The sequence below is a fragment of the Podarcis muralis genome, chromosome 2 (genome assembly GCF_964188315.1).
Source record: "Podarcis muralis chromosome 2, rPodMur119.hap1.1, whole genome shotgun sequence".
Lineage (NCBI taxonomy): Eukaryota > Metazoa > Chordata > Lepidosauria > Squamata > Lacertidae > Podarcis > Podarcis muralis.
In genome coordinates this window covers 117,639,569-117,651,699 of record NC_135656.1, presented here as the reverse complement: position 1 = coordinate 117,651,699, position 12,131 = coordinate 117,639,569, and the positions used below count along the sequence as shown (strand labels likewise).

General features: G+C 50.5%; 1 protein-coding gene across 1 annotated transcript in view; it reads left to right on the top strand.

The window, feature by feature from the left end:
• LOC144326771 (uncharacterized) overlaps positions 1-11,830 on the top strand; it is a 29,944-nt gene extending 18,114 nt beyond the window's left edge. The window contains exons 5-8 of the mRNA XM_077923577.1: positions 3,808-4,076; positions 4,628-5,013; positions 6,544-6,670; positions 9,222-11,830. Coding sequence (XP_077779703.1) covers positions 3,808-4,076; positions 4,628-5,013; positions 6,544-6,670; positions 9,222-10,561 — 2,122 coding nt within the window. The 3' untranslated portion in view covers positions 10,562-11,830. The remainder of the gene's footprint in view (positions 1-3,807; positions 4,077-4,627; positions 5,014-6,543; positions 6,671-9,221) is intronic.
• The last annotated feature ends 301 nt before the right edge of the window (positions 11,831-12,131 follow it).

The following is a 12,131-nucleotide window of genomic DNA, read 5'->3' as shown; positions in this document are numbered from 1 at the left end:
CCCAAGGTCACCCAGCAGCTGCATGTGGAGGAGCAGGGAAGCGAACCCGGTTCCCCAGATTACGAGACTACCGCTCTTAACCACTACACCACACATCGCTCACAATAAGCCAAGTTACAGGGAACCAGGAAGAGGGCCTTCTCGGTAGTGGTGCCCGCCCTATGGAACTCCCTTCCACCAGATGTCAAAGAGAACAACAACTACCAGACTTTTAGAAGACATCTGAAGGCAGCCCTGTTTAGCGAACCTTTTAATGTTTAATAAGTTATTGTATTTTAATATTTTGTTGGAAGCCGCCCAGAGTGGCTGGGGAAGCCCAGACAGATGGGCAAGGTATAAATAAATTATTATTATTATTATTATTATTATTATTATTATTATTATTATTATTATTATTATATTTTAACCAAACAATAACGATTGCAATAATCGAACGCGAGGCAGCTGCTAAATGCACAGGAGCAGGGAAAAACATTTGGCCACCTTCCCGTCTGCCAAGGAGCAGGGGAAGAAGGAAAGGAAATTGGGCCACCCTGTTGTCATCTGGCTCCAGCTCATCTGCTAAATGCACAGGAGCAGGGGGCGGCGAGCAAGCTGGCAACACTCCTGCCGAAGGCACAGGAGCCCTGTCAGAAGGGGGGAACAGGAAAGGTGGCAATCTCTGAGCAGCTTAGCACTGATCTGCGTGCCCAGCAGGAATGGAAGGGTTAAACATCCGAGCTGAGATTCCTAGAGAGGCCCAGAAATTGGGGAAGAAGTGGGGGCTCTCATACAGAGCAGGCTGTTACTTCCTGCCCAGCCTTCTTTTTGTGTGTGTGCATTGGGGAGGGGGGCGTATTTGCGTGTGTGCATGTATTTTGGATTTCCTTTTTTTTTCCTTTTTCCAAATAGCGACTCAGGAACAGCAGAGGCGGTGAGAGAGGCAGGTAGCTATGCACATATCTCTAGACCTATATTTTGCATTTCTCAGGAGCTGATGAGCGATTTGCAAGGCTGGAGGTGTTGGGTTGGGGCCCCCGGATAATTTATTATTAGTACTGTTATTTATGAGGAAGATCTGCAGCCTCCCTAGCTTCTAGAACAACCTTGCAGATCTTTTTATTTTTTTGAACCAACAGCCTGAATTGAATTCCCCTGGTTGCCCTCCCATCAGATTTGAGGTTTGCCTTCCATCTTTTGAAAATCCACTCTCTTCTTGTCCTGAAACGCTGTGCTGGGTTTGGGATCAATTTGATTATTTCTCGTCGATTGTTTTGCACGTGTATTTTAAAATGTTCTAATGGGCGTTTTAGAACCCATTATTTAAGGAAATGAATGAAAGTTTGAAAAACCAGTTATACATTCTTTGCAAGATGCAACCTGGGGCTTTTTAAGCGATGCAGGTTTATAACGTTCACACATTACATTAAAGCAGTGTGCAATCTGTGCACTTGTGTACACCAATGGCAGATATTGCCCACATATCCACATGTTTGTGCAACCAGTGCAGTTAAAGTGTACAAATCGACACGTGTGATCTCTTACATGCAAACACACGTGTAGAGGCAACATGTACCGGCCTTTAGTGTAATGTGTGAGCAAGCCTAAAATGATGAAGTAGGTGGAGGAAGGGTGGAGGTGTGAGGATAGCTCAGTGAGGAAAGCTCAGTTGTACTGTTTTTGGGGGACAGGAGGCAGGTAGGTGTGGAGGACTCCCTGGTCCTGAACGGGGTAACTGTGCCCCTGAAGGACCAGCTACACAGCCTGGGAGTCATTTTGGACTCACAGCTGTCCATGGAGGTGCAGGTCAATTCTGTGTCCAGGGCAGCTGTTTATCAGCTCCATCTGGTACGCAGGCTGAGACCCTACCTGCCCATGGACTGTCTCACCAGAGTGGTGCATGCTCTGGTTATCTCCTGCTTGGACTACTGCAATGCGCTCCACATGGGGCTACCTTTGAAAGTGAACTGGAAACTACAACTAATCCAGAATGTGGCAGCTAGACTGGTGACTTGGAGTGGCCACCGAGATCATAAAACATTGGTCCTGAAAGACTTACCTTGGCTCCCAGTCTGTTTCCGAGCACAATTCAAAGTGTTGGTGCTGACCTTTAATGCCCTAAACCATCAGCGTGTTTTTACATGACTAGAATGTGTGCTTTTATTTAAAATGCATCTCTGGGTTATTTGAGGGGCATAGGAATTCGTTCATTATTTTTTTTCAAAATATAGTCCAGCCCCCCACAAGGTCTGAGGGACAGTGGACCAGCCCCCTGCTGGAAAAGTTTGCTGACCCCAGCTCTAAACTGCCTCGGCCCAGTATACCTGAAGGAGTGTCTCCACCCCCATCGTCCAGCCCGGACACTGAGATCCAGCGCCGAGGGCCTTCTGGCGGTTCTCTCCCTGCGAGAAGTGAAGTTACAGGGAACCAAGCAGAGGGCCTTCTTGGTAGTGGGTCCCACCCTGTGGAACTCCCATCAGATGTCAAGGAAATAAACAACTATCTGACTTTTAGAAGACATCTGAAGGCAGCCCTGTTTAGGCAAGTTCTTAATGTTTGATGTTTTGTTGTGTTTTTAATATTTATTGGGAGCCGCCCAGAGTACCTGGGGAAACCCAGCCAGATGGGTGGGGTATAAATAAATTGTTGTGGTTGTGGTTGTTACAGGAAACCTAATCTCAGGGTCATGGGTTCGAGTCCCACATTGGGCAAAATATTCCTGCATTGCAGGGGGTTGGACTAGATGACCCTTGGGGGTTCCTTCCACCTGCAGTTCTAAGGGGTTCCCCCCTCCCACTGGCAGTTATCAGTCTCGTGGTTTTTAGGCACAAGCAGAGGTGTGGATGAGTCCTTGGAGGAAACAAGGAGGACCTGAATGCAACGGTACGGCTCTTCCTGCCCGAAATTCCCAGGGGCCATTATTCAGAAGCAATTACTCCCTCTCAGAGTGGAGGGTCAGCATTGCCATTGTGACTAGTAGGCATACCCAGTCTTCCTTTGTGAAGATGTCATAAGGTAAAGGAACCCCTGACCATTTGGTCCAGTCGTGACCAACTCTGGTGTTGTGGCGCTCATCTCGCTTTATTGGCCGAGGGAGCCGTCGTTTGTCCGCAGACAGCTTCTGGGTCATGTGGCCAGCATGACTAAGTCGCTTCTGGCGAACCAGAGCGGAGCAAGGAAACGCCATTTACCATCCCGCCACAGCGGTACCTATTTATCTACTTGCACTTTGACATGCTTTCGAACTGCTAGGTTGGCAGGAGTAAGCAACGGGAGCTAACCCCATCGTGGGGATTCGAACCGCCAACCTTCTGATCTGCAAGCCCTAGGCTCTGTAGTTTAACCCACAGCGCCACCTGCGCCCCAAAGATGTCATAGAATCATATAACAGTACAGCTGGAAGGGAGCCTGAGGTTCATCAAATCCAACCCCCTGCAATGCAGTAAGAACAACAACAACGATTTATTATTTATACCCTGCCACTCTGGGTGGCTCCCAACATAAAATTAAAAACACGATAAAACTTCAAACATTAAAAATCTGAAAGTCTTTCCTTTTCGTCCTGAATTTCTCACCATTCAGCTTCATCGGTTGATCCTGTTGGGTTCTGGTGTTCTCTAAGAGAGGGGAGAAACCTCCACACAGCGCATCATAATTTTATACATCTCCGGCCTAACATGCATAGGATTGTGCTGTAGGATTGTCACTAACTCATTCTCAGAAATCTGAATGTTTCAGAAAACAAAGCTTGGATTCAAAGCTCCGTACTTTCTCAAATTTCGGAATGTTTCCTTCATCACTGCGGCCTTGTTCTTGATTTGTTGGCAGGACGAAAGGGCCGTTGAGCATGATGGAGCCGCCCTCTCCAAGCTTCCTGCTCCAGTCTGCGGGGATACAGTGCCGGGTGAAGCAGGAGCCCGACGAAGGTTGGGGGTCGCCCGAGTTCTTGACTGTCGTGCAGATCCCTGACGGGAGGCTTGGAAATCCGGACGCGCCGTGGGACGAGGCGGACGCTCCCATTGAGGGGGCTGGGAAAAAGCAACGGGCGGTGTGCGTTCCAGGCCTCAAAGGGGATTCGGAGCAGATGTATACTACTGGTAAGTGCCCAGTTCAAGGTCTTACAGAATCATAGGATTGTAGAGTTGGAAGGGACCCCAGAGGCCATCTAGTCCAGCCCCGTGCCCCACCCCCGCACTGCTGTTTATCTACAAACCAGATCACTGTGATCTGTGGGGCAGCTTCCCCTTCCAACACCCAAAGGTCTCAGAAAGCTTTTCCACCGTGACTCGGGGCTTTTAGTGTGGATGCCCCTGTTCTCTGGAGCAGCATTATTGTCAAGATACGATGGGTGCCCGCGCTCTGCCCTTTCCGGAAACTTCTGTTTTGACAGGTTTCTGGATAAACGAGTGTCTGCCGTACTTATTGGGGCTAGAATAACAGCTAGCAAATACTGCCGTACCTTGGAAGTTGAACAGAAGCTCCTGCAGCTAATCGGAAGCCCTGTCGGACATTTGGCTCCCAAAAATAGTTCGCAAGCTGGAACAGTCATTTCCAGGGTTGCGGCGTTCGGGAGCCAAAACATTTGAGAACTAAGCTGTTTGAAAACAAAAGGTACAACTAGTAAGTAATTCTCTCTTTGTTGGACTAGATGTTGACAGAGCATCTCTGCAAGCCTACGAGAGCCACGATGGAGAACGGGCGCCAGTGAAGGAAGAGGCCTTTTGCGAGTCGGATGCCCTGGAGGCAGAGGCCTACCGCCAGTGTTTCCGGGCCTTCCTCTACCGGGAGGCTGAGGGGCCGAGGGAGGCGTGCCGGCAACTCTGGGAACTTTGCCGGCACTGGCTGAAGCCGGAGAGGAACACCAAGGGGCAGATCCTGGAGCTGCTGATCCTGGAGCAGTTCCTGGCCATCCTGCCTCTAGAGATCCAGAGCTGGGTCAGGGAAGGCACACCAGAGACCTGCTCCCAGGCGGTGGCCCTGGCCGAGGATTTCCTCCTGAGGCGGGAAGAGGCGGAAGAAAGACAAGGAAAAGAGGTGAGGACGAGATCAGGAGGGAGGGAGACACCAGTGATACCTTAGTGTGGTGGTAGGGCATCTACCGTATTTTTCGCTCTATAAGACACACGTTTTCCCTTCTAAAAAGGGAAAATGTGTGTGCATCTTATGGAGCGAATGCAGGCTGCGTGGCTAAGCCAGAAGCCAGAACAGGGAGAGGGAGCGCTGCACAGTGCTCCGTCTCGCTGTACTAGCTTCAGGCTTAGCTGAACAAAGCCTCCGCAGGGCAGCGGGACGAAGGCTCCCCGCTGTCCTGCGGAGGCTTCGTGTGGCTCTTGCGGGAAGTGGGGGGAAGGGACAGAGTGTGCGACTCTGTCCCTTCCCCCACCTCCCAGAAAAGCCCCCAAGAACTGCGCTCCCTTTAAAGAGCGCGTGATTCTTGCGGGAGCTGGGGGAAGGTAGAGAGGGCAGCTTACCCGCGTGTAGCCTCTTCCAGGCAGGGGGAGCCTTCATCCCGCTGCCCGGGAGAGGCTTCAGCGGCTATCCCAGAATGTTGGGTTGAAATAAACGACAGACGAATGACGAGTGTCATGTGGGAGGCATCTACCGAGCATGTCTTGGGGAGTCCCTTTTATTGAATATTACAGCATTGCCACATATGTGCTTGTTGCTGATTGGTTAACACAAATATAATACAAGGGTTGCATATAGACATTAATCATCAATAGATTAAAGGTTCGGAAAGGGAACACAGAATTGGACAGGCGTGAAAACCTCCTTTAAACTATAACTAGTGATTGATATAGCAAAACTTTGGGAGGCATATAAACTATTACTAGTGATTGATATAGCAAAACTTTGGGAGGCATATAAACTATTACTAGTGATTGATATAGCAAAACTTAACAGGGCATAACTATTGTATTCCATAGATGTGGTCAACCATGCATTAGGAACAGGTCAGGGTACGATGTTTCATGAACTCAATGTGAACTGAACATTCTAGGATGGGTGAGGCGATGTTTCAGCTTAGAGTGGTTTGCCAAAGTCATGTGCAGAAGCAAAACTTCCCATCACCAGAAGCCAGAACAGCAAGAGGCTATCCCAGGAGCCAGATCCCTCTTGCTGTTCTGGCTTCTGGGATTCAGAATTCCACCCCCCTTGTTTCCTCCCCCCCAAACTAGGTGCGTCTTATTGTCTGGTGCGTCCTATAGAGCGAAAAGTACGGTAATTTGCGTGCAGAAGGTCCCAGGTTCAATCCTAAGCCTTCAGGTAATGTCCCCTGCCTGAAACGGTGGAGAATTGTTGCCAGTCAGTGTAGACAACACTGTGTTAGATGGTCTCCCTTGGTATGACACAGCTTCGCCCGTTCCTAGTCCTTTGCAGGGGAGCCCACAGCTCAGCAGTAGAGCACCTGTTTTGCATGGACACAGTTTCCATTCAGTCCCAACATTTTCAGGTAAGGCCATGTGAAACCCTGGAGAGCTGCTGCCAGTCAGTGCAGGCAGTACTGAACTAGATGGACCAATGCCTTGCTTTGGATTCTGACTTAAATCCACCTGCTTTCAGGTGCTGCTTCACCAGGTGTCTGCCAGTCTCCCGGAATCAGATGGAGCTCCGTTGGGTATTGAAGCAAAACAGCTTTTCAGGGAACCTAAGCAGGAGGAGGAGGAGGACGAAGGCACCAAAACTGGGGGTGAGGATTCCTTTGTGTTCTCCCTCTTCTGGCATAGCCTGAGTGCTGGGGTGGCTCTGGATATGCCCTCATGCCACTCTTTTCAAACACTGTTGAGCCTGGCTTAGGGCCCTCGTATCTACGGGACCGCCTCTCCTGGTCTGCCCTGCAGAGGACCTTAAGGTCCCTGAATGACCATAGTTTAGAGGTCCCGGGCCCTAAGAAAGTCAGACTGTCCTCCACCAGGGCCAGGGCCTTCTCAGTGATGGCTCCGACCTGGTGGAATGCTCTGTCCCATGAGACCAGGGCCCTGCAGGATTTAACCTCCTTCCGCCGGGCCTGTAAGACAGAGCTATTCTGCCTGGCCTTTAATTTGAATTCAGCTTGATCTTTTATTTCCCTTCTCTTCCCTCCCCCTCCCCGTTTATGAAGATCACCCGCTCTGAGACCTCACAGCTAATCCTTCCCTGGTCTCCTCACTGGCCCAAGTAGGACCAATTCAGCCAGCTAGCCCTGGGGATTATCTAATGCTTATTTCCCCTAAATTGCTTTTTGAATTTTATTGTTATTCAATAAAACCTTTGGTGGTATTTGCTCAGTTTTTCTGAATCCAACAGAAATCCTGCAGGCATCTTCATTAACTACTAAATGTTTCTTGAGAGTTCCCCCCCCCCCTAAATACAGTCATACCTCGGGTTGAATACGCTTCGAGTTGAGCGCGTTCGAGTTGCGCTCCGCGGCAACCCAGAAGTAACGGGAGCGCGCTACTTCTGGGTTTCGCCACTTGCGCGTGCGCAGACGCTCAAAATGACATCACGCGCATGCGCAGCAGCGGCGAAAAGCGACGCGTGCGTGCGCAGACGTGCCGTCACTAGTTACGTTTACCTCTAGATGCGAACGGGGCTCCGGAACAGATCCCGTTCGTATCTAGAGGTACCACTGTATTGCTAGACTAATGCAGATGGTTAAGAAAAAGAATCATTTCCATAACAGTGGCTTTACATTTCTTACTTGGCTTTTATTGTGTTTATATTTGCCACAATCTCCTTTGTTGTTTCTAATGGCATGTCTCTCCCAAAAGCCTTGTTATTGCGTGGCCTCTTTTGGGTGGGCCCAAAGAGAAGGGCCTCTGATGAAGACTGCCAGGTCTGGGCTGGTTCATATAGGGAGAGGCCATCTTGAGGAACTGCAGCGCTGAGCCGTATAGGGCCAAAAGAGGTGCAGAATTTGTGAACCTAAAAAACGTGTCCCCCCCCCTTTTTTAAGAAAATAAATTACAACGGCAAGTGGCTATTCCATAAGGAAGTAGGGGTTTCATTTGCGCTCGATGCAGGATTTTGTCGTTTGTTTTGTACTTACAAAGAATTTTGGGTCATGCCCTAACATTAGGTTTGAGCATACAGTGGTACCTCAGGTTACATATGCTTCAGGTTACAGACTCCACTAACCCAAAAATATTACCTCAGGTTAAGAACTTTGCTTCAGGATGAGAACAGAAATCGTGCTCCAGTGGCGCAGCGGCAGTGGGAGGCCCCATTAGCTAAAGTGGTGCTTCAGGTTAAGAACAGTTTCAGGTTAAGAACGGACCTCCGGAACGAATTAAGTACTTAACCCGAGGTACCACTGTATTACACCGATCCTGGTCCGACTGCACTGGCTACCAATTAGTTTCCGGGCCCAATTCCAAATGCTGGTTTTCACCTATAAAGCCTTAAACGGCTCAGGACCGCAATTCCTCAAGGACCGCCTCTTTCCATATGAACCTACCCAGACCCTGAGATCATCTTCTGAGGCCCTCCTTTGTGTGCCTCCTCCTCAAGAGCTCCGGAGAGTGGCAACGCAAGAACAGGGCCTTCCCTGCAGTGGCTCCCCATCTGTGGAATGTTCTCCTCAGGGAAGTTCACCTGTTGCCTTCATTATACACCTTTAGGAACCAGGCAAAAACATTCCTTTTTAACCAGGCCTTTGGATGATCTGTTTGACATCCGATACCCTTTTAAAATGTGGCTCTTTTCAGGGGGGGGCGTTATTGGGTTGTTGTTTTTATTCTGATCTAATACGTTGTGATCTTTTCTGTGAACTGCCCTGAGACCTCTTGGTACAGAGCTGTATATAAACCCAATAAATATTATTATTAATATAATAATAATAATAATAATAATAATAATAATAATAATAATAATAATAACGACCTCAGTCCAGAATACCTGAAGGAGCGTCTCCACCCCGCATTGTTCTGCCCAGACACAGAGGTTCAGCTCCGAGGGCCTTCTGGCGGTTCCCTCACTGCGAGAAGTGAGGTTACAGGGAAGCAGGCAGAGGGCCTTCTTGGTAGTGGCGCCCGCCCTGTGGAACGCCCTCCCACCAGATGTCAAAGAGAAAAACAACTACCAGACTTTTAGAAGACATCTGAAGGGATGTCTGAAGCTTTTAATGTTTAATAGGTTATTGTATTTTAGTGTCCTGTTGGAAGCCGCCCAGAGTGGCTGGGGAAACCCAGCCAGATGGACAGGGTATAAATAATAAATTATCATTATTATTGTTATTGGTTTGCCTTTTTTATGTGTTTCAGCAGGTTTCAGTTGGGCTCATGATGATGAGGAAGAGGAGAAGGAAGAGAAGCCATGTCTGGGGACCCGTGAGCAAATGGAACCGCAGGGTTTGTCCAGAGAAAGACTTTCCTGGTGCGAGGAGAATGGAGGCATTTCTGCTCATCAGCCCGACTCAGAACGGAAGTCCCACCCCGGAAAACGACCAGGCAGCTCTCTTCCTCCTTGGGGAGGTGACGAGGATCTTGGCGGAAGTGAAGAGGAGGAGATCCTCCAGCCCGAAGAAGAACGTTCATGTGTTCTGGGCGAGAAGACCCTTGGCCACATTTGCCACCCGAGGATCCACGCGGGAGAGAAACCGCACAGTTGCACGGTGTGCTCAAAAACCTTTGCGCCGAGATCTGGGCTGGTTGCCCACGAGAGGACAGCGCATGCAGGAGAGAAGTCCTATCCTTGCCTGCACTGCAGGGAAAGCTTTGACACGAGCTCCCATTTCGCCTGGCACTTGCGGAACCACTCCGGGGGGAAGCCGTACGAGTGCTTCAAATGCGGGAAGAGCTTCCGCAGCAGCCACTCCTTCGCCGGCCACCTGCGGAGCCACGTCGGGGGCGAGCCCCTCGAGTGCCTGCGCTGCGGGAAAAGTTTCGGCGCCCACTCGGATCTGACCCGGCCTGCGGGCGAGAAGCCCTACCAGTGCTTGGATTGCGAGAGGAGCTTCGGCCAGAGCTCGCAGCTCGCCACCCGTCGGCGGGCCCACGCGGGAGAGGAACCTTTCACGTGCGGCGAGTGCGGGAAGATCTTCAGCCGCAGCTCGCACCTCCACGGACACCAGAGGATGCACTGCAGTGACAAGGCCCACAAGTGCCTGGACTGTGGGAAAACCTTCAGCGGGAGGTCGCACCTGAACCGGCACCAGAGGATCCACACGGGGGAGAAGCTCTTCAAGTGCTTGGTGTGCGGGAAGAGCTTCTGCATGAACTCCGACCTGGTGGCGCACGAGAGGATCCACACGGGGCACAAGCCGTACAAGTGCGCCGACTGCGGGAAGAGCTTCAGCCAGAAGCAGCACCTCACCAGTCACCAGAGGACCCACACGGGCGAGAAGCCCTACGTCTGCCTGCACTGCGGCAAAGGCTTCAGCGTCAGCTCCAACCTCAACACGCACGAGAGGACGCACACCGGCGTGCGGCCCTTCAAGTGCTCCGACTGCGGGAAGAGCTTCAGCCAGAAGTCGCACCTCATCGGCCACCAGAGGATCCACACGGGGGAGAAGCCCTACCTGTGCGTGGACTGCGGGAAGAGCTTCAGCTCCAGCTCGAACCTGATGGCGCACGCGAGAACCCACAGTGGGGAGAAAGCATAGGGTCCTCTGGGAGGGCCGCCGGAAATCCATCGGCACGTCGGTTTTTGAATGTCTCCGTTGACAAACATTTCGGTTTTTGAACGCCGTAAACCCAGAAGTAAATGCTTTGGTTTTCGAACACGCCTCGGAAGTCGAACATGCCATGCAGCTTCCGCTAAGTGCAAGATCCTGAGGCCTAAAATGGTAAAGGGACCCCTGACCATTAGGTCTAGTCATGGCCGACTCTGGGGTTGCGGCACTCATCTCGCTTTATTGGCCGAGGAAGCTGGTGTACAGCTTCCGGGTCATGTGGCCAGCATGACTAAGCCGCTTCTGGCGAACCAGAGCAGTGCACGGAAATGCCGTTTACCTTCCTGCCGGAGTGGTACCTATTTATCTACTTGCACTTTGACGTGCTTTCGAACTGCTAGGTTGGCAGGAGCTGGGGCCCAGCAACAGGAGCTCACCCCGTCGCAGGGATTTGAACCGCCGACCTTCTGATCGGCAAGTCCTAGGCTCTGTGGTTTAACCCACAGCACCACCCGCATCCCTATCTGAGGTCCCATCCTGAGGCCTAGCTGTCGGCTATTGAGTTTTCGGCTTTTAAACGTTTCAGAACTCAAACTGTCTTCCAAAACGGATTACTTTCAAAAACCGAGGTACCACAGGAAATCTGACGGGCAAGGGGTCTCGGTCAAGTAAACGCCCCGCTTTCAGCAGCACTCATTCTACCGGCTGCCGTTCAGAGACAGCCACAAGACATGTCCTCCATGAATTTGTCTCGCCCCATTTTAAAGACGTCCAAATCTGGCCTCCTGTGGGAGCAGATGTCATAGCTGAACTCTGTGCTGTGGGACCAAGTACCTCTTTTTGTCTCTCCTGAACCTCCTGACGTTCACCTTCATTAGGATAGAGGAAGCGGCCGCATCCCAGGTCAGACCATTGGTCTACTTAGCTCAAGACTGTCTACACTGACTGGCAGCCACTCTCTGAGAACTTTCAGTAGGGGGTTCTCCTCCTGCCTCCCCGGAAGATGCTAGGGATTTTGAACCTGTGATTTTCTGCCTCTGGTTTATATTTACTCTCAAGAATTCGAATCCGCATTCTCCCAAATAGAATTCCCTTTTCCTTGTACCACCACCCCGATATTCCCAATGGGCGATATTGTAGGATTTGGGGATCTTAGGGGTGGGTTGGAGGGGGGGAAACTAAAGATATAAAGGACTGTGTATGGCATGTTGGTGCTCAGCTGTTGGTGACTTGTAAGGCAATAAAAACTAAGACAGAAGAGGGCGAAGGTTGATCTCTGATGGCCCCAGACACAAGCTTAGATCTTACCGGCGAGGAAATTTCAGTTGAGCATTATGAGAAACCTAGATTCCACACAGACTGCTCTTTTATCACAGGGGCATTCTGCAACCCGACACATTCTACGTGCTTTCTGCAGCCTGCCAATAATAGTGCAATTGGCATGGATTTATACTGGACTGTCTGCACATCATCCTTTATCAGTTTGTTCCCGATCTTCCCACATTATTGCATCTACATTTTAAGAACATATGAAGTGGATCAGGTCAGGGACCCGTCAAGT